This window comes from Betta splendens, chromosome 17, assembly GCF_900634795.4.
Source record: "Betta splendens chromosome 17, fBetSpl5.4, whole genome shotgun sequence".
NCBI classification, from domain to species: Eukaryota; Metazoa; Chordata; class Actinopteri; order Anabantiformes; family Osphronemidae; genus Betta; species Betta splendens.
Genome location: NC_040897.2, coordinates 2,401,491 through 2,422,332, shown reverse-complemented (window position 1 = coordinate 2,422,332; position 20,842 = coordinate 2,401,491). Strand labels below are relative to the sequence as shown.

Below are 20,842 nucleotides of genomic sequence, written 5' to 3'. Positions count from 1 at the left end.
CTTTCTTGGGACCCCTGCCAAGTAGCTTGTTCTCCACAACCCATGACGACGTGCACTGGACACCGGAGACGGCTGGACGCATCTTTCAAACCTGGTGCACAGAACTGCAGATAAATTTATAACATGCTCAGAACCTAATCAGGATACCCACAAACGACCACCTCTCATCAACCACGGACCCCTAACTCAGTTTGCCCCCCCCCCCCTCTGATCCTACTTGTCCATCACCTCTCTCCCTGGTTCATCCTCCCTCCAACCTGACTCACCTCCAGGATCCGCCCAGCCACCGTTGTCTGGACACCAGTGGGGACCTCAATCCGACGGCTGATGTGTCTTGGGACTCCTCTTCCAACATCTTGAACCTCTTCACACTCTTCCAGCCAAACAGTGCTCAGGTGGGCCTGCTGGAGAAAGGCCTTTCATTCATTCCCACTCCGGACTCCTTCGGCCAGGCTGCACTGCGCAGGGACCTATACAGGCACCACAGGAGATTAAAACTAGCCGATCACTTCCAGGAAAATGATTCCGAAGCACCACCATTCACCCTGCCATCCAGCTGGGAGCCTTGGGCAAAGCTGAGCATGGAGACCAAGCCCCTTATTTGTGTGGACGTCCAAGCCCTGAATCGCCTTATGCCTCCGCTGGATAAAATGAACCACCTCGCAGTGCAGGATAAACGAGCCATAAGGAGCCTGCAAAACAACCCCTACATTGTCAGGTTCCGGTTCTGTTTTCAGTTTTATTTTGTAACTCTTCCGGTTTCTGTTCACCAGGTTAGTTTTTTTTTTTTTTTGTTCTGTCCAGCAGTTTAGCAAGCAGCATATATTACGCTGAATGCCATATTGTGATGGACAGCTTTGCTTTAACAAGAAGAGTATATATAGAATATATGCAATATAATATGTGCAACCAGCTGCTGAAACCAAGCAAATCTGTTAAGTAAACAATCGAAGCAAAAAAAAAAAAAAAAGGAAGCAGGGATGTACCTTAGGCTAACACATTCATAACTGAACAACTTTTGTACTGTGGTTTACCTTGGAGATTAATACTAATACCAATAATAGTGCTAAGGTATGTGCACATACTCATACAAGCATATACATATAATATACATACATATGTGCATTATTATACATATCCCATACTACTTAATAAAAGTCATGACATACAACACCACAAATTCCATATTCACACATTATTGATATTGGTAGTTATAAGTATCAATAATACTTACAGTTGGATTTGGAAAGTGTCCCACTACAAGGTTAGTAAGGCTGTAGCTTAATATTATTCACCCAAAGGGTGAGGCAAACGTTGGTGGATGAACAATGCCACTTGTGGAAGCCAGGGTGATGTGAGGGGCTCGGCCACTATGCCCATCCAGCAAGCAGAGGAAGGAATCCTAGCAGCCAGGGAGCTCATGCACCTTCAGTTCCAGGAGGGCAGGTGTTGCAACCCAAGCCGCCCACACAGAGCCCCCCAGGCAGAGCTGCAGCAGCCACAGAGACAGCACCCGAGGCCAGAGTGGGCCGCCGGGGGTCAACGCTGTTCGCCCCATGAGAACCGGGGGCAAACACTCCCCCTGGTGGGAGGGTCGGCCTGAAAGAGTGGAGCCTGGGGACCCACAGTCCCTAGGGAGCCCGCCAGAAGATGCCCCCGCGCCCAGAGTGGAGGGTCGGCCTGAAAGGGTAGAGCCTGAGGACCCACGGTCCGTAATGTGTCTAAGGTGGTATAATCTAACAAGCTGTTCAGGTACTGAGTAATGCTTAATTTTTTTTTAGTTTTCCAGTTCATGAGGATGATCTTCTTTGCGACACAGAGGGCAGAAAGAAGTGTGTGTGATGAGTTTGTCTCTAGATCAAGCCCACTTAGATCTCCTAGAAGACAAAGTGCAGGGGCTGCTGGGATTGGACAGCCTAACTGGGTTGACAGGTGTTCACATACTCTTTGCCAAAATTGCTGCACAGGTGAACATGACCAGAATGCATGTAGGAATCTATCTGCTGTGTTATCTGTACAGTGTCAGCGAACGGCATATAAAGGACCCAAATGCACAGCGCCAGGACACGATGTGGATGATGAAAAAATGTGGGTTTATTCCAGAAGCGAAGTCACAAGGCAGTCTGGGTCATACGCAGGATTAACAAAAGGCTCAGATCGCAGGGACAGAATCGACAGGCGTAGACAGGTCCAAAAAACAGGCAGAGTTCGGCAACAGAATCAGAGATCAACAATACCGGTCAGGATCGGGCGAGAAGCGATGGTCAGAGGTGCGGAACTGGATCAACAACGGAATAAGCCGAGCTAGAGAATGCTGGAACGTGCGGTAGTAGAATCAAAGAATCAACGATCTGGCAAATTACGAGGGTGAGAGGTGGAGCTTAAATACAAGGTGGGTAGATTACTGATTCTAGACAGGTGTGTGTAATGAGACCGAGACGTGGAACGGGGCTAACCAGATGAGACACAGGTGCGTAACTGAAAACCGGAGGTGAAGCGGGAACTACTGTGGCGTGACGCGAAAGGGAAGTGCTACAAAATAAAACAGGAACTGAAACCTAAACACTGTTGACAAACTTAAGTCCTTTCAAAACAAAACTAACCTGGTGAACAGAAACCGGAAGAGTACAAAATTAAACAGGAACTACTGCGCTAAAACAGGACACAAGAAACAAAAACCCCAGATCGTGACAGTACCCCTCCCCCTAGGGCGTCTTCCACGGCGCCCACGGAAGCCCCCCCCCCAAACCAGGGCGGGCGGAGGGTGGTCCCAGGAGGAGGGAACGAATCCCACCCCCTCAAGGCAGACAAGCAGGGTGGGTGGAGGGAGAATCGGAGGAGGGTCAAAACAAGAGTCCACAAGACAGAAACAAAATGTCCATGACCAGGAAAAACACAAAGTCCAGGGATTCCCTCATGGAGGGTGGTGGCGAGGAGAGGGAGGCCGGCAGGGTCCGGGAGGGTGGAGCCAAGTCCAGCCTCCTCCCGACGGAGATGATCCGGAGATTCCCGGATTGTGGTGGCCGACGGCGGCAGAGGCTGCGCCATCGCCGTGGCAGGAGGGGGCGCCCCCCAGGCGAACGGGCGGCAGCAACTCCAGCTGGCGCGACCTCCTCCTGGAGGTCGGCGGGAACCGCAGCAGCAACTCTCGCTGGCGCAACCTCCTCCTGGAGGTCGGCGGGAACTGCCACTCCGAGACTGACCGGAACGGGGACAGGAATGACCTCTACTTGGCCGACAGGGACAGGAACAACCTCTAGTTGGCCGACAGGGACAGGAACGACCTCTACTTGGCCGACGGGGACAGGAACGACTGTTACTTGGCCGACGGGGACAGGAACGACCGCTACTTGGCCGACGGGGACAGGAACGACCGCTACTTGGCCGACGGGGACAGGAACGACCGCTACTTGGCCGACGGGGACAGGAACGACCGCTACTAGGCCGACGGAGACAGGCATCTACATGGCCGACGGGGACAGGAACGGCATCTACAATATAGATATAATATTAATATTTAATATTAATATTAATATTTCCACAAAATGTTTGTTTAATGTCTATCCAGGAGGAGTCTTCTGGCATGGGTTTTATCCATTTGTGGACATGGTCTATTGGCAAGAAAATAGTGGTGGAAATTAGGTAGTTCTAGGCCGCTGCAGCGTCTGGATTTTTGAAGAGTTTTTAAACTAATTCGTGGTGGCTTGGTTTTCCACAAAAACTGTGAGATGTAGGAGGTTAGTTTTGTTTTGAAAGGACTTAGTTTGTCACCCGTGTTTTGGTTCCAGTTTCCTGTTTTATTTTGTAAGCACTTCCCTTTCGAGTCACGCCACAGCAGTTTCACTTCACTTCCGGTTTTCAGTTACGCACCTGTGTCTCATCTGATTAGCCCCGTTCCACGTCCCGGTCTCCTTACACACACCTGTCTAGAATCTGTAATCACTCACCTGTGTATTTAACCACCACCAGTTCCCATAGCCCCTTGCCAGATCATTGTATGCTAGTCATCACCTTCCAGCGCTTCGTTATCTTGCCTGTATGTTCCTCGGTCCTGTTTTGTTTCTTGACTCCTGATTCCCGTCTGCTCCTGAACTGTACCGTCGCCTGGAGAGCTCTAGTGATACCGACCTGACCGCCTGACCCCGAGATAGCCTGCTCCTTACCGGTACTGTAAACCTTGTCATCTTGTTACCGAGACTCTGCCTGTTCCTGGACCTGAATTAGCCTGCTCCATCTGTACCGAAACCTGTGATCTCTTGTGTATGACCTGGACCGACTGTCATAACGAAAACCGTATTAAACCTTTAAACTCTACCGTCTGTCTAAGATCTCTGTGCTGTGCATGTGGGTCCGATCTCTGCCAAACCCTGACAGAGGCCAGATCGTTCTGTCAGGGTTTGGCAGAGTCCTTTCAAAACAAAACTAACCTGGTGAACAGAAACCGGAAGAGTTACAAAATAAAACTGAAAACAGAACCGGAACCTGACATACATCATTATCAAACCGGTTAAAATTGTCATTATGGACTGGCAACAATATTCCTTTGAGGCCCACAGACAATTAAACAATAAAACCTACTATCGAATCATTGATAATAGCATCCAAAATCACACGCTAATACAGATACGTGACATAGTGCAAAAACTTTATTATAAAAACTTTATTTCAGCTAAACAGAGGGACTTCCTCTATGGACCAGACTCCCCACGTAATAGGTAGTTCTATCTCCTGCCAAAGATTCACAAGGATCCACATACCTGGACGGTTCCGTATGCAGTCCCCCCTGGCAGACCAATGAAGGATGAAGTCAACTTTCTTGACACAACAGTCTTCTTTGAGCACACAAAATCTGGCACAAAACGACTGCTAACCCGGGTGCATTTCTAACCAACGGAAACACATGCACTTCTACATAAAGCTAGTTATCACCCCAAACATACAATCAAAGCCATAATTAAGTCACAAATCATACGATTCGATAGAATTTCTTCCCGGGAAGTGGATCTAAATCATGCCACCCTCACCTTATTCAGCAGCCTCAGGAAACGGGGATACTCCAGGAGGTTCCTAAGATCCATCAAAAAGCAGACATTGTCATCACTTACCACCCTGGACTCCGTTGCTCTCTCACCGAACAAGGTCAGTAGACGAAGCATCAGAGAAGACAAATCTGGCACGGACAAAGAATTCATTCCGTTGGTCACAACATACTCTAGACCCCATCTTCATCTGCAGAACCTCTGGAAAAACAACTTTCAGACTACAATGTCTAATCACAAACACTTGAAAGATTACAAAATCATCTCAGCCTTCCGGAAAAACAAAAACCTAAAAGATCTGCTTGTTAAAGCACGGTTCAGCAGACATTCCATCACGCAGAAGCATCCTCACCACCACTGGGCCTTCAGGCAGAATAAGTTGCTCTTTCACCCACACGGGGGCGCCAGTTCACCAACACTTGGGAGCTTCAACCTTCACAGTTCCAATCTAGTCTATTGCATTGTTTGCAGCCTGTGGGAAGATGTATGTGGGAGAAACAGGCAAGACCCTCCTGAAAATGCTCAAACAGCACATTCACAGCATTGAAATAGGTAGACTGCCTACTCCTCTGGTGCAACACTTTCAAACACATCTTCATCATTTATCAATCACAGGCGTTGAGACATGTGCCACACGGACGGAGTGCCAGCGAAAGAGGCAGGAGAGAATATGGATAGGGAAACTTAAAACTACAGTTCCTCTAGGTCTGAATTTCTAATTAAATCTACAGCAAGGTCGTTAGGACTAATTGGAGGTTTTAGAAAAGAAAAAAGAAAAATGTAACTACCAAGGTTTTGATGTGTTTCTTCCCCCTATGGAAAAAGATGCTGCCTCCTCTCTTTTATGCTGGATTGTGTTGATTTTAGTCAGTATTTACTTGGGCAATTACAATTGGTCAGGAACTTTGACCTTTCTCAACTCTTCTACCTTGTCACCATCTCACTTTTAACCTTTAACCTCTATGCCTTTTCCTTCCCTAACTATACCTCGGCCTTCACTTTGCTTCCCATTCCCCACTTCAGTCTCATCTCCTTCCTAATGCCAACCCAGCCTTCATCCCTCTCCTAACCATAACCTCTCTCTTCATCCCCCTTCCTAACCACAACCTCTTTTCTCCCCTTTCCTAACCCTAAAGTCTCTCTCTTTAATATTCCCTAACCCCAACCGCCATCTCCATCCCTTCCTAATCATAACCTCACCCTCATCTTGCTCCTGACCCCACACACCCTCTCTGCATCTGCTCCCTCTACCATAACCTCCATCTTCCCCCGCCCATCCTACAATAACCACAAACTCCATCCTTCCCTACCTTAGCCTTTCTTCTCCCTCCTTTTCTTCGTCTTCTCCTTCTCCCAACCACTCTGTTCCGCCACATGTAATTTACAAATACAAGTGCAAGTGTACATATATTTGCATATATACAAGTGGGTGCAATATAATCACTCATACACCTACTTCACCTACACATGCCTGTATTTACAATTACACCTACTTATTTTTTCACACATGAACTGGAGGGGTCCATTGGAGACTGGGAGGGGCACCTACCTAATAGGGAGCCGGGTCAAAGTACTGTACATGACCTTGCATGATTTTCTTGTGTGGTTTTATTGATGTGGTCTGTATATGAATTACACATGACCCTAGTCTCTTCTCTTATATATCGTTGTATATTTATTCCACTTTAATATGGTTATGCATGATTTTATAACCTCTAAAAGCACTTTAAAGAAAGCACTTACCTTGGCACTTGATCCCCATCATGAATTTCTACATGTATATAAGAATGCTATTTATTCCTATTTAATACATTATTTATTACTACCTACCATGACTTTGTTGCTCGGCTGGGGTGCAGGGATGCCACCCTGGGATCTTCCCCTCCTCCTCCTCCTCCTGGCAGCATCAGCAAGGGAGCCGATAATCACTACCTTTTCTGGGGAAGAAACAGAAGCAGAGCAGGGAGAAGAAAGTAAGCACATGTTTACAAAAGGAAAACAAACAAAGGTAAAACCAAAAAAATAAAATATAAATAAAAAGACTGATGTGTACTTGTTTGATAAGCTGACATGGTCCCCTGCATGCCAGTGCACTTAAACCACAATTGTGGCTGATTTTACAATTAATTTTCCCTGTGTCACGGCTTCCGAGGTAGCGGACCCACATGCACAGCGAAGGCAAGGTTTGAGTGGTAACACAATTCACTTTAATTCGTAGTCAGGCGGGCGAAGGTCAGTACACAGATCAGGCAGGTTCAATACAGATAAGGTTTAGGCAAGCGGCGGTCAAGGCAGGCTAGGGTCAAACTCACGGCAAGGCAGGATCAAAGATGAGGCGAGAATCAGGGTCAGGAGAATCGAGGTCATACACAGGTACAAGGTCATGAGAGTTACGCTGGATTGCTGGTCAATACACAAAGACAATCTGGCAACGGGTTGGTGTGAGAGGTGGTGCTTTAGTAGTGGCAGATGATGGCTAGATGGAGATCAGGTGTGTGGTCTGGAGCAGGAAGTAAAGCTGTCAGTAACTAATAATGGCTGGGGCAGGAAGTGACTAGAACATAAAACCGGAACAGAACATACACAATGGTGTAGTGACTGAGTCCATGACAGAACCCCCCCGTCTAGGGCGGATTCCCAGACGGCCCAGGGAGGTCCGGGTGGGCTTGATGGAACTCCCGAATGAGACTGGGGTCCAGGATGTCCCGTGCCGGGATCCATGATCTCTCCTCGGGTCCGTACCCCTCCCAGTCAACGAGGTACTGCAGCCCCCGGCCCCGCCGCCGACTGTTCAGCAATGCTCGGACCGTGTAAGCCGGACCCCCATCGATGAGCCGTGGTGGAGGAGGTAGGGGCGTGGGAGGAACCAGAGGACTAGAGTGGAATGGCTTGAGTCGACTGACGTGGAAGGTAGGGTGGATACGCATGGTTCTGGGCAGGCGGAGTCTGACAGAAGATGGGTTAATGATACGCTCTATGAAAAAGGGTCCAATGAATCTTTGCGACAGCTTACGTGACTGGGTCTTGATGGGTAGGTCCCTGGTGGAGAGCCACACCTGCTGACCTACGGCATAGCTGGGTGCCTGTGACCGACGACGGTCCGCTGCCCTCTTGTGGCGCTCTTGACTTGCGAGCATGGCACGGCGCGCTCTCAACCAGGTGCGTCGACAACGGCGAAGGAGGGCATGTGCGGACGGGATGACGACCTCCCCCTCCAATGATGGGAAGAGTGGGGGTTGGTAGCCGTATGCGCACTGGAACGGTGACAGACCTGTGGAGGAGCAAGGCAGGGTGTTGTGGGCATATTCTACCCAGAGGAGCTGTTGACTCCAGGTGGATGGGTTGGTGGAGGCAAGGAGGCGAAGCCCGGTCTCCAACTGCTGATTGGTCCTCTCGGTCTGGCCGTTAGACTCCGGGTGGTATCCGGACGTCAGGCTGACCTGGGCCCCGAGCAGGGAACAAAACTCATGCCAGAACCGAGAGACAAACTGAGGGCCCCTATCGGAGACCACGTCCTTGGGGAACCCATGGAGCCGGAACACGTGCTCAAGCACCGCCTGAGCCGTCTGCTTGGCCGACGGGAGTCTGGGCAGAGGAATGAAATGGGTTAATCGGGAAAACCGGTCGATTACTGTGAGGACGACTGTGTTTCCCCCGGAGGGGGGTAACCCCGTGACAAAATCCAGTGCTATGTGGGACCAGGGTCGATGGGGCACGGGCAGAGGCTGGAGGAACCCCGGAGGGCGCTGGTTAGGGGTCTTGTGGGTCGAACAGACTGGGCAGGCTGCCACGTACTCCCTGATGTCTTTGAGGACTGACGGCCACCAGAAACGACTGCCCACCACAAAAGCTGTCCGTTGGACTCCCGGGTGGCAGCTAAAAGTGGAGGTGTGGGCCCAGTGGATCACCTCCCCCCGAAGCTCCGGGGGCACGAACAGCCGATTCGGCGGGCACGCTGGGTGTGGAGGCAAACCCCGGGTGGCCTCCTTCACCCGAACCTCGACAGACCAGGTGACCGCCCCTACTAGGCAAGACGCAGGCAGGATAGTCGATGGCGACTCCACCTCCTCCCCTGACTCGTGGACTCGGGATAGGGCATCCGGCTTGGTATTCCTTGACCCTGGACGGTAGGAGAGGTGGAAGTTGAAACGGGAGAAAAACAAGGACCAACGGGCTTGGCGGGAGTTCAGACGCTTAGCGGTTTGGATGTATTCCAAATTCTTGTGGTCGGTGAACACCAGGAACGGCTGCTCGGCGCCCTCGAGCCAGTGACGCCACTCTTCCAGAGCCACCTTGACCGCGAGTAGTTCCCGGTTACCGATGTCATAGTTGCGTTCTGCAGGGGAGAGTTTGCGGGACAAGAAGGCACATGGATGCAGTCGCCCACCTTCAGGATCACGCTGGGACAGTACCGCACCCACGCCGGAGTCAGATGCGTCTACCTCCACCACGAACTGACGAGCCGGGTCCGGCATCTGCAGCACCGGGGCCGAGGTGAAACTGGCCTTGAGCTGGAAAAATGCCCGATTGGCTTCTGGGGTCCACTGGAAAGTTGTCCTGGGGGAAGTGAGAGCATGAAGCGGGGAAGCGATTGTGCTGAAGCGGCGGATAAAGCGTCTATAGAAATTTGCAAACCCCAGGAACCGTTGGACGTCCCGGCGAGACTGGGGAACGGGCCACTCCGTCACAGCCTGCGTCTTGACGGGGTCCATCTGAATTCCCTCCGGGGAGATCACGAAACCTAGGAATGAGATGGTGGTGACATGGAACTCGCACTTTTCTGCCTTGACGTATAACCGGTGCTCCAGCAGCTTTCTCAGGACCTGGCGTACATGATCACGATGTTCTTCTTCACTCCGAGAGAAAACCAGGATATCGTCTAAATAGACGAAAACAAACACGTTAATCATGGGGCTTAGCACGTCGTTCACCAGCGCCTGGAAGACGGCCGGCGCGTTGGTGAGTCCAAATGGCATGACGAGATATTCATAGTGTCCGGTGGGGGTATTAAACGCCGTCTTCCACTCATCCCCCTCCCTGATGCGAACTAGGTGGTAAGCATTCCTCAGGTCAAGCTTGGTGAAGATCTTGGCTTCGGCTAGGAGCTCGAAAGCGGACGAGAGCAAAGGTAAGGGGTAGGAGTCCCGAACGGTAATGGCGTTAAGCCCCCGGTAATCAATGCAAGGTCGCAGGGACCCGTCCTTCTTCCCCACAAAGAAGAATCCGGCCCCCGCCGGCGAGGAGGATGGACGGATGAGGCCAGCGGCCAGGGACTGGTTGATGTACGCCGTCATGGCTTGGCGTTCCGGAGCGGAGAGCTGGTATAGCCGGCTCTTGGGTGGCGTGGTTCCGGGGCGGAGATTGATCGCGCAGTCGTGTGCCCGATGCGGCGGCAGGCTGGTGGCTTTGACCTTGCTGAAAACGGCTTGGAGGTCATGATAGCAGGATGGTACCTCAGACAGGTCGATCTCCTCCATGCTGGGCTCCGGGGCCGGTTCTGCCGTGGCCTCGGACCCTGCCCCGAAACATGAATTGTGACAGCTGGAACCCCACTCCACCACCTCCCCGGTCCTCCAGTCGAGGCGGGGGTTGTGTCGGCGAAGCCAGGTGTAGCCAAGCACGACCGGGTGATAGGAGGACTCTACCACGTGAAAGTGAATCTGTTCGGAGTGGCCGTCAGCAAATGTCAAAGTTACAGGGCCGGTGCGGTGAGTCACCCTCCACAGCCGGTGCCCATCCAAGGCTGTTGCTTCCATCGAGGCGGGCAGGGGAACCGTGCTAACCCCTAGCCGTTTCACGAGTCTGGAGTCCATAAGGCTGGTGTCGGCACCTGAGTCAACCAGAACCGCTTGCTGGACAGACTGGGGTTTCACGGATAAGGTGACGGTGGGCATGGGTCGGGCGGAGGCATGACACATAGAAGACTGGCTCACCACTATCCTCCGGGCTAGTGGTGAGCGGGGGCTTTTACTGGGCATGATGCAGCGATGTGGCCAGGCTGGCCGCAGTACAAGCATAATCCGAGTGCCCGTCGGCGGTTCTTCTCGGCTTCGGGCAACCGGATCCGCCCCACCTCCATTGGTTCGCCGGTGGGTACTGACCTAACCACTTCTATGGGCTCCACCAATCCCGGGGCATGGGGCGTGGTCCGACGCGCGGTCGGCTGCGGAATCCCTCGTACCGTCAGATTGGGTGGGGCCGCCGCGCTGCGAGACGGTGGTCGAAGATGGCGGGGGGGTGTGGCTCGCTCCTCCTCCCTGCGTTCGCGGTCACTGCTCCACAACCGGCGATCCACCTTGATGGCGAGCGCGATGACCTCGTCCAACTCCGACGGAAGCTCGGTGGCCGCCAGGCTGTTCTTGACCCGCCGCGCCAATCCTGCGAGGAACACGTCGATCAAAGCGGTGGAGTCCCACCCCGCCTCCGCAGCTAGTGTGCGGAACTCGATGGCGTAAGCCGCCGCGGGTCGGTCGCCCTGACGGAGGCTCGTTAGCCGCTGGGCCGCTTCGCGTCCCGGCGTTATTTCTTGAAAAATGCGCTTCAGTGCTAGGGAGAAGGCAGCGAAAGTGTTCATACAGGCGGAGTTATTCTGCCATTCGGCCGTTGCCCACAGCTCTGCTCTGCCCGCCAAGTGGGAAACGGCGTACGCCACCTTGGCTCGCTCGGTGGGGAAGTCTGGCGCGTGCAGCTCAAACTGGATCTCACATTGGGTGATAAACGCTCGACAGTCACCTGAATCTCCGGAGAAGCGTGCTGGAGCTCCCAGATGAACGTTCGGTGCAGGAGGACGCGGAGTCGGAGCGACGGGCACAGCTGGAGCGGGCGCCGGCGTCAGCCCCGCAGCGAGTTGCTGGGTAAGTAGCCTCAGTTGTTCCCCATATGCATTTACCTGCGCCTCTTGTCGCGCCGCGTGCTGAGCTAACTCCTGGAGCAGCACTCCGGTCTGCTCCTCCTGTTTGCGGATCCGTTCCGCCTGGGCTTGGAGCTCGGTTCGGATGGTCTCGGCGCTGGCTGGGTCCATGTTTGGCCAGATTGTACTGTCACGGCTTCCGAGGTAGCGGACCCACATGCACAGCGAAGGCAAGGTTTGAGTGGTAACACAATTCACTTTAATTCGTAGTCAGGCGGGCGAAGGTCAGTACACAGATCAGGCAGGTTCAATACAGATAAGGTTTAGGCAAGCGGCGGTCAAGGCAGGCTAGGGTCAAACTCACGGCAAGGCAGGATCAAAGATGAGGCGAGAATCAGGGTCAGGAGAATCGAGGTCATACACAGGTACAAGGTCATGAGAGTTACGCTGGATTGCTGGTCAATACACAAAGACAATCTGGCAACGGGTTGGTGTGAGAGGTGGTGCTTTAGTAGTGGCAGATGATGGCTAGATGGAGATCAGGTGTGTGGTCTGGAGCAGGAAGTAAAGCTGTCAGTAACTAATAATGGCTGGGGCAGGAAGTGACTAGAACATAAAACCGGAACAGAACATACACAATGGTGTAGTGACTGAGTCCATGACACCCTGAACCTAACCTCTCTGGAACAATTCAGACATCGTACAAAACAAAAAGGCAATACACTTTCTAACTTGGCATATCAAAGGGATAACACATCTGAAACATGTTTTCACAAGAGACAAGTTTACCTCTTTTTAAGAATTAGTGTCCCACTATGAAATCACTAGTGCCAATTTCTTAGAATACCAACAACTAAAGTCAATACTTAATGCAAAAAGTAAGAATACTCCCATCCACATGCAACCACCACCAGTAATAGAGCGATTTATTGATATATCAGGGAAAAGAACAGTATCCAAAATCTATATCTTAATTTCCAGTGTAGACCAGACAGTGAGCCTTCCGATCTCTAAATGGGAAGCTGATCTCAACATCACCACTAATTACACGTTCTGGAATAATATATGTTCTAATTTATTCAGACTGACAAAAAATACAAATTTACAACTAATAAAATATAAAATTCTTCATAGAACTCACTATACAGGACAAAGGATGTTCCAAATGGGTCTCACAAACATATTTGCCCTCACTGTATAGATAACACAGCAGATAGATTCCTACTGAGATTCCTCCTCTGATCATGTTCACCTGTGCAGCAATTTTGGCAAAGAGTATGTGAACACCTGTCAACCCAGTTAAGCTGTCCAATCCCAGCGGCCCCTGCACTTTGTCTTCTAGGAGATCTAAGTGGGCTTGATCTAGAGACAAACTCATCACACACTTCTACCCTCTGTGACGCGAAGAAAATCATCCTTATGAACTGGAAAACTAAAAAAAAAATTAAGCATTAATCAGTACCTGAACAGCTTGTTAGATTATACCACCTTAGACACATTGCCTGCTTCATCAAATCAATGACCAAAACTATACTCTGATTAATTCCATTTCCAGGTAAGGATGCGTGGAGCTCGGGTGCTGCGTCATGTCTGGCACAGTAGTGGGGGGGTGACTGGTGGTTGGGGGTGCCTGCCTACCTAAGGAACCAGGACAATGGGACTGGTGGATTCTGGGCTGGCCGCATGTGTCCCCTGCGGCGGGGGTGTGGTGGCTGCTGAGACCGGCGGTCCTGTGTCCACCAACACAGCAACATGACACATATTTGGGATTTGCTAAATAAACCATTAAATAAACCATAAATCAAAATGAGTATATATATTTTATATATACCCCTCTTGTTAAAGTAAAGCTGTCCATCACAACATGGCATTCAGCTCAAGATATGCTGCTTGGTAAACTGCTGGACAGAACAAGAAAAAAACAACAACACATGACTGTACTTTTACATCCGAACAGATTTTTTGTGTTGAGTGACGTTTTTTTTGCAAACGGTAGTTTTCTTTATGACATTGGAGATGCTCAGCAAATTAGTAAAGCCACTGTATGTAGAATAGTTCGACCTCAAGCGTTTCCTTGACACAAACTCCTCAGAGCCATTAAAGAGGAGATTCACAGGATTGCAGGTATGTGGTATTTGATTCTTTCAGTGAGGCTAATCTGAAAAATGATGATCAGTTAATAACATCTGTGATCTGAAAAAAATTAATAAATGTGCAGGTGCACTGACTACTCTTATGTTCATTGTAACTGATATGTATCATTGTTTACACCACCAAGATCATATGTGATGCTGCACATATTATCACAAACGTGGAGGCCAAGTCTGACTCTGGTGATGACTCATGAATATATCGTGAGTCAACCCTAAGTAACAGGCTGCACTGTGGTAAGTACATGTATGTCCTATACACTTATTTCAGTGCATACACTCACACTCACAGGAGCGCTTCTATGCAGCACTAAAGTAATGAGAACTTTCTTCTAGGAGAGGCTTTCTGCCACAATATTGCAATTATTAGAGGGGAGCAACACCCTGCCCTACAAATACAAGACCCTGAGGAAGACTCCTTCCATTATGGTAATCTGCAGTGCATGGATTTGTGATTTGCCGTAATGTCTTAATCAACCATCACCACCACCACCACCAGGAGGAGGGCACAACCAAAAACTCCCCAAGAAGGAAACTCACGCCCAACACAGACAGACCAGAGAAAACCCACCCGATAACAAAACATGAGTCAACAAAAGTCCACAGCACAGGAAAATCAAAGTCCAAACTGTCCTCTCACGAGGGATGGCGACGCGGAGAGATCCTGCTCAGCAGCCGCTGGGGCAGAGCGACACACTTAGTCCCCAAGGGCTGGGGTAGTGTCCGAGGAGGCCAATGTCTCCACAAGATGCCTCCAGTGACCCAACACGAACGACGACGTCCTCCCGGTGGGCGAGGCATCAGGAGGCCGAGGTGGCCGGTGACGGCAGAGACTGTACCACTGTCGCGGCAGCCGACGACATCCTCGAGGCGGGGAGCTGCCCCAGAGGCAGGACAGCTGAGGTGGCAGACGACGCAGGTGGCAGCGCCACCCCTGCGGCAGGCTGCGCCAAGGGCAAGGCCACCAGTCAGTCGGACGGGATGAGAGCCAGCGATGAGCCGGAACCAGAGACAGGGACAGACGTGGCGCTGGAGCCAGGACCAGAGGCGAAGACAGATGAGAAGCTGGGGCCAGGACCAGAGACTAAGACAGACGAGAAGCCCGGGTCAGCCTATTTCCAGCCCAAGAACTGATGCAAACTTGGCCGGGACTGGGACACCAGGGAACGACACAGACGCACCTGCTGACGTGGTCGGACCACTGGGAGCTGCCTCTGCAGACGGGGTGGGATGTGGCATTGTTTCCCTTGGACCCCCCGGGGCGAACGCAGACATGTCTCTGTAGGGACCACCGGCACCTCCAGGAACGACTCCTGTATACAGAGAAACAAGAGACCCCAGGGACCGGGCCGACCTGAACCAGTCCGGACTCAAAGGGGCGGAACGTGGCGTGGTCTCTGCAGGACCACCAGGAGCGGTTCCTTGGCTGGCGTCCTTGAAGCCTGGAACCACCTCTTCGCGGCCGACTGGAGCTGGAACGACCTCCTCCTGGAGGCCGTCAGGAGCCGGAGCTGGAACGACCTCCTCCTGGAGGCCGACAGGGCCCGCGGCTGGATCGACCTCCTCCTGGAGGCCGACAGGGCTCGCGGCTGGATCGACCTCCTCCTGGAGGTCGACAGGGGCCGCGGCTGGAACGGCGTCCTCAGAAAGGGGCCTCGGCTGGAACGGCGTCCTCACTGGAGCGGACAGGAACGGCGTCCTCACCGGAGCCGACAGAAACCGCATCCTCACTGGCGCCGACAGGAACCGCGTCCTCTTCGCAGCCGGCAGGGCTGCGTGCGTACTCCTCTCTGGAGCCAACATGGACTAAAACTCCCGCTTCTCCAGCGCCGGAAGGAGTGGCCCTCCCCGGACCGACAGGGAAAGGAGTCGAGATCTGGTTTGGCTGGGCGGCAACAGAGGGCAAGGCAGGTGAGGAGCCTGTGGTGCTTGTAGGCTGAGGCACAGGGGCTGATGCAGACTGGAGCACGGAGACTGGTGCGGACCGAGGCGCTAGAGCTTGGGCGAGACATGGCTGCGCTGAAGCTTGGGCGAGACGTGGCTCAGGAACCGGTGCAGCAGGATTCATGGGTGGCGGGGCAACGGCGTTTGCGATGGGTTGAAGCATGAGCCCGGAGACGGACTGTGAGACTGACCTGTGACGGGGGCAGACTGAGAGACGTGAAGCTGAAGAAAAGACTCAGGATCCTCTGGGTTCTGACTTGGCCTCCTTCGATGGGCGCCGACGGCTTGGGCCAGGCCTCTTCCACTCAGGGGTCGAGGTGGGAGCCAAGGGCGAGCCAATAACGTCAGGGCCACTCTGGGCCTTTAGCTCCTTCCAGATCTGTTGTCCCTCACCAGGTGTCAACACGACGATCGGTGGTAGGGTCATAACACCAAAGGGAATAAAGTCTGTGAAAACCCCTCCGGTGAGCAGAGGGATTAAGGCAGACTCCCCAGCATATGGAGCCAGCGCCCCTTCTGGCAGCTGCTGGGGCGCCGGAGCCAAGGTCGTAACAGGAGATCGCGGCAAAGCAGGAACAGACTCCTGAACCAGGTTACGAGGCCGACTTTGAGCGGCCGATGACGCCCGTCCTGGCGATGGCTTGGATGGTGGAGGAAGTGCAAAGGCTGGCCGTGAAGCCGGTGTGTCGGTGGGTGCGGTGCGGTGCACTGCGCGCGTTCCAGCGCACCGCACGCGCTCCAGCTCCTGGCTAGTCTCGCTCAAGCTGTACCACCACTCCTCCACCCGGGGTAATCGAGCCACCATTCCTCCTCCATTATCACGTCCTCCAGTTCGTCAACAGCGGCCAGCCGAGCCTCGATGGTAGGTGCCCCCATGGCTCTATCCAGGAGCCATCCGTTGCACCTCCGGAAGTCCTCGGCAGATCCGGCCGCCGGGTTTAAAAACAGAAAACTTACTTGGACACGGATGGTGGGTTTGACAAACTAGGCACCTTGAACAACTAACTGACAGAGAACAAAGGGATGTGCAGATGCTTAAATGCAGGGAGGTAATTAATGATGGAACACAGCTGGTATATATATTATATATATTTTATATTTTTTATATTTTATTAGTTGTATATATATTATATAATGAGCAACAAAGGTGAACTAAGCATGACAGGACAGAACCGGAAGTGCATGAAAATAAAAAAGGAAGTAAACACATGACTAAGTGAACCAAACTGAAGCATACAGGAACCAAGACCGGGAACACAAAAATAAAACAGGAAATGAACATGACAAACCAGAAAACTTAGAAACAGCCCAGGTTCATGACAAGGAGAAGCCTCAGACTTTGTAACATTTACCATGATGTTTGAAGTCAAAGACAGTAAATTATTCCCAACACTAAATTTCTCAGATTCATCAGGACTTCACTTTTTTAACTAAAGAACAGTTTGTCAATAACAGTGAAGCTGAACAGTTTCCTTTTTGATTGTTTTATTATCATGTTTCACACTGAAACTATTTTTCCTGTAATTTTATTGTATTAAATGTATGCTATAAACAAAAGTAAAACTGGAAAATGAAAACCTGAAATGAATTTATAATGTCAATATGTGGTGACGTAAACACAGTCATTTGAAAACATTACATATTAATACTAAACTGAATGAGTTAAACACTCTAATGAAAGTAGAATAAAAGCGCTTCCTCACCATCAGGGTAGGATTCACTCAATCTGTGGCACAAATTTGTAATAAAGAAGCTAATGAGAAAGTTGTATTTGTATTTTTATTGTAATAACAAATAAATTAATGGTAATAAAATAATGAGGAAAGCAAATCAAAAACCAGCTTGATCAGATCAGAACATAAACAACAAAAGTATAATGCAAGACAAAATCCTCAAGTTGTTTCTCCTTTTGTCCCTTTCCTGACAGAGTGAACGTCTCTCTGGTCCAGTCAAATTGCATATTACCTCGTCATCTCTGTCGCCTCGTGTTTGGAGATGTTTGCATTCTCCCGCCTGCATCACTGGCATCTCGCTGTCAGAGAAGAAGGAACACCTGGGTTTGGGAGCTAGATAGGAGCCAGTTTCAGGGAGAGAAAGTCAGAGACAACCATGGAGCAGACTAAGAGAAATGTCAAGTACATGAAACTGAGATTATTTGCTTATGTTAAGAACATTCAGTGTTCCTCTTTTAAGACAGGTCTTAGTCTTTAGCTATGTGTGTGAGGCGGCCATATAAAATTAAATACTAATGTTTTATATATTTATTGGTCACATTTTTTGTTGTTGTTTCACATTGATTTCCTTTATAACTGACTCCTTGCTTCCCATAGAAAATAACTAGAGTTCTGAAGCACTGGTTTTTGCTCAGTCTCTCTGACTGGAGACTGGGAGCCCTGGGAGGCCTCACAGGTCACAGAGTTCACCTTGGTCCACTGGTCTGCAGGGAGACTCATGGTGCTGCTCCAGCTGTAGAGGCCGTCTGGACCCTGCACTGCCAGACTCCTGCTGTCGTCCCAGCTGATGCGGCTGCAACCGTCCATCTTCCAGGTCAGAGTCCAGTCTGAGGGGAAGCCCTTGTTGGCCAGACATGTGACGGTGACATTCCCCTAGTCTCACTGGGGGGAGCAGCACCGTCAGGGTGGGACGGACGTCTCCTAAGAGATAAAGTCAGGTTAGGCCATTTTATATCTTAGTATTGAATGAGAAGATTTTAGTGTCTGTGTTTAAAATGTCTGAAGTTGAGCCATAAGGAGTTTGTGCCACGTTTCTCTGCTTACACATTGTTTCACTTCCTGTAAGTACCTTTTCATGCGGATCATCTCAAAAAGCTCAAACAACAGAAATATACAAAGTCACAAACTGTACAAAGTATAATACAGTGAAATAGCAGCATTTAAAATATTTAACATGAAAACTCTAAGCTCTATAATTCTAGCGGAAATAAATACAGTTTGTAAATTTTTATTTGATTGGGTTTGAGTTATTGTTGCAGCTTTATTACATTATTACAATATCATCAAGTATCTTGGTTGATTATTAAAATTTATTATTTGATTGATTTTTATTTTTTAAAAGTGGTCTGTGTCAAATTTATTATTTGATTTATTATTTTTTTTGGTCTTTGTCACATTCATGTTTTAATCACTGACCTATTTAAAATAACTAAAACATTTTGAAAGCTAAGAAAAGAAAGAGCTTGATTTACAGTAACACACATTCAGTTGTAGAAATATCACTCACATCGATGCTCTATTTATGATTCAAGACAAAACGTGAACATGTGAATAAGTGTAAACAAAGCCTTACATTTTTAAAACTACTTTCTTTTAAATTTGATTTTGGTTCCTGCATTAAATATAAACCACAGTAATATAAAGTCTTTGACTTAATAAATAAAAACTATAGTAACATGGCTCAAAATCCAAAGATGAACTAAAGCTTAAAATATTTCAATTTTACCACAGATTAGAATTCATAGAATATTGTCATGTTTGGTTACTTTTATATGACTGCTCTGAAAAGACTTTAGATCTTAGAATGAAAGAACATTTAATACTGTTATAAAGGTTAAAAAGTTTGACTTACTTCCAAATTCCACTTTGGTTCCTCAACCGAATGTGAACCGCAGTGAAACAAACTAATGAAGCCGTCGTACAAAAACCTCAGACTGTAGAGACACAGTTTGTGAGTCTGACACAAACAAAAAGAGAAACAGCCTCAGGGAAAAAAACACTGAAAGATGAAAATAAGACAAAATATAAAAATGTCAAAATGAATTATTCAATTGATTTCATATTAACTAGAATTTTATATATTTATTTAATCATATCAGTAACTGCTAAACACAATCATGATCATATTGATCACTGATGAACCTCATTATGATCTTATTGATCACTGATAAACACCATCTTTATGATCACATTGATCCAGTCCCTGTTGAAGTCAGTGGGAGCATTTCCATAGAGCCACTTTGCATCAGCAGCTCCATGCTCCAGTGCTCTGGGAGAGTTTATAGTCCTGAGAGCTGAACACTGGATGACTGACAGCTGTCCTTCATCACAACACAAGACACAGAAATCCTCCTCATCAGCAGCATGACTGTGATCTCCGTCCTCATCTGGACTCTCCTCTGCTGCTGCTTCACAGGTAAAGTCCAGAGAATCCAACTGGTCTCCTCTATCAACATGTGTCCCTCTGAAATGAAGCCACTGAACGATGATGCTGCTTTATGTTGTTGTCTCTGTGTCCTCAGAGTCCAGAGGTCAGGTCACAGTGACTCAGCCTGGAGCAGTGAGAACCACACTGGGAGGAAGAGTCACCATCAGCTGTAGAACCAGTCAGAGTGTTTATAACAATGACTTTTTAGCCTGGTACCAAGATAAAAATGGAGAATCTCCTAAACTGCTCATTTACCGTGCTAATAGTCGACAGTCAGGGATTCCAGATCGCTTTTCAGGCAGTGGATCAAACTCTGACTTCACTCTGACCATCAGTGGAGTCCAGGCTGAAGATGCAGCAGATTATTACTGTCAGAGTTATCATTACATCAACAGCAAAGTTGTGTTGACACAGTGAAAAACCGTCGTACAAAAACCTCCTTAGTCAAAGTGAACAGAAACTGAACTAACTGCTGCAGCTGGGTGCTACTGACACACACACACACACACACACACACACACACACACACACACACACACACACACACACACACACACACACGCGCACACACACACACTCGCACACACACACGCACACACAAACATGCACACACACACACACACACACACACACACACACACACACACACACACACACACACACACACACACACACACACACACACACACAAACATGCG

At 49.6% G+C, this 20,842-nt stretch overlaps 1 protein-coding gene and 1 gene segment (V, D, J or C); one reads left to right on the top strand and one right to left on the bottom strand.

The window, feature by feature from the left end:
• Window positions 1–15,681: 15,681 nt before the first annotated feature.
• LOC114844688 (uncharacterized) lies at window positions 15,682–16,788 on the bottom strand. Its single transcript, XM_029132230.1, has 2 exons — window positions 16,241–16,788; window positions 15,682–16,174 (listed from the first exon to the last, which is right to left on the bottom strand). Exons 1-2 carry the CDS (start codon window positions 16,786–16,788, stop codon window positions 15,682–15,684), a joined length of 1,041 nt encoding a protein of 346 aa, XP_028988063.1.
• A 3,143-nt stretch (window positions 16,789–19,931) lies between these two features.
• LOC114845157 (Ig kappa chain V region 3381-like) lies at window positions 19,932–20,690 on the top strand. The segment is given in 2 exon segments: window positions 19,932–20,132; window positions 20,239–20,690. Coding segments are annotated over 2 exon segments (375 nt in total).
• The last annotated feature ends 152 nt before the right edge of the window (window positions 20,691–20,842 follow it).

Coding starts and splice junctions, on each gene's coding strand:
- LOC114844688 (XM_029132230.1), bottom strand. CDS start 16,788: ATGGTGGCTCGATTACCCCGGGTGGAGGAGTGGTGGTACAGCTTGAGC. Junction 16,175..16,240: donor CGCCCATCGAAGGAGGCCAA/GTCAGAACCCAG, acceptor CCCCCGTCACAG/GTCAGTCTCACAGTCCGTCT.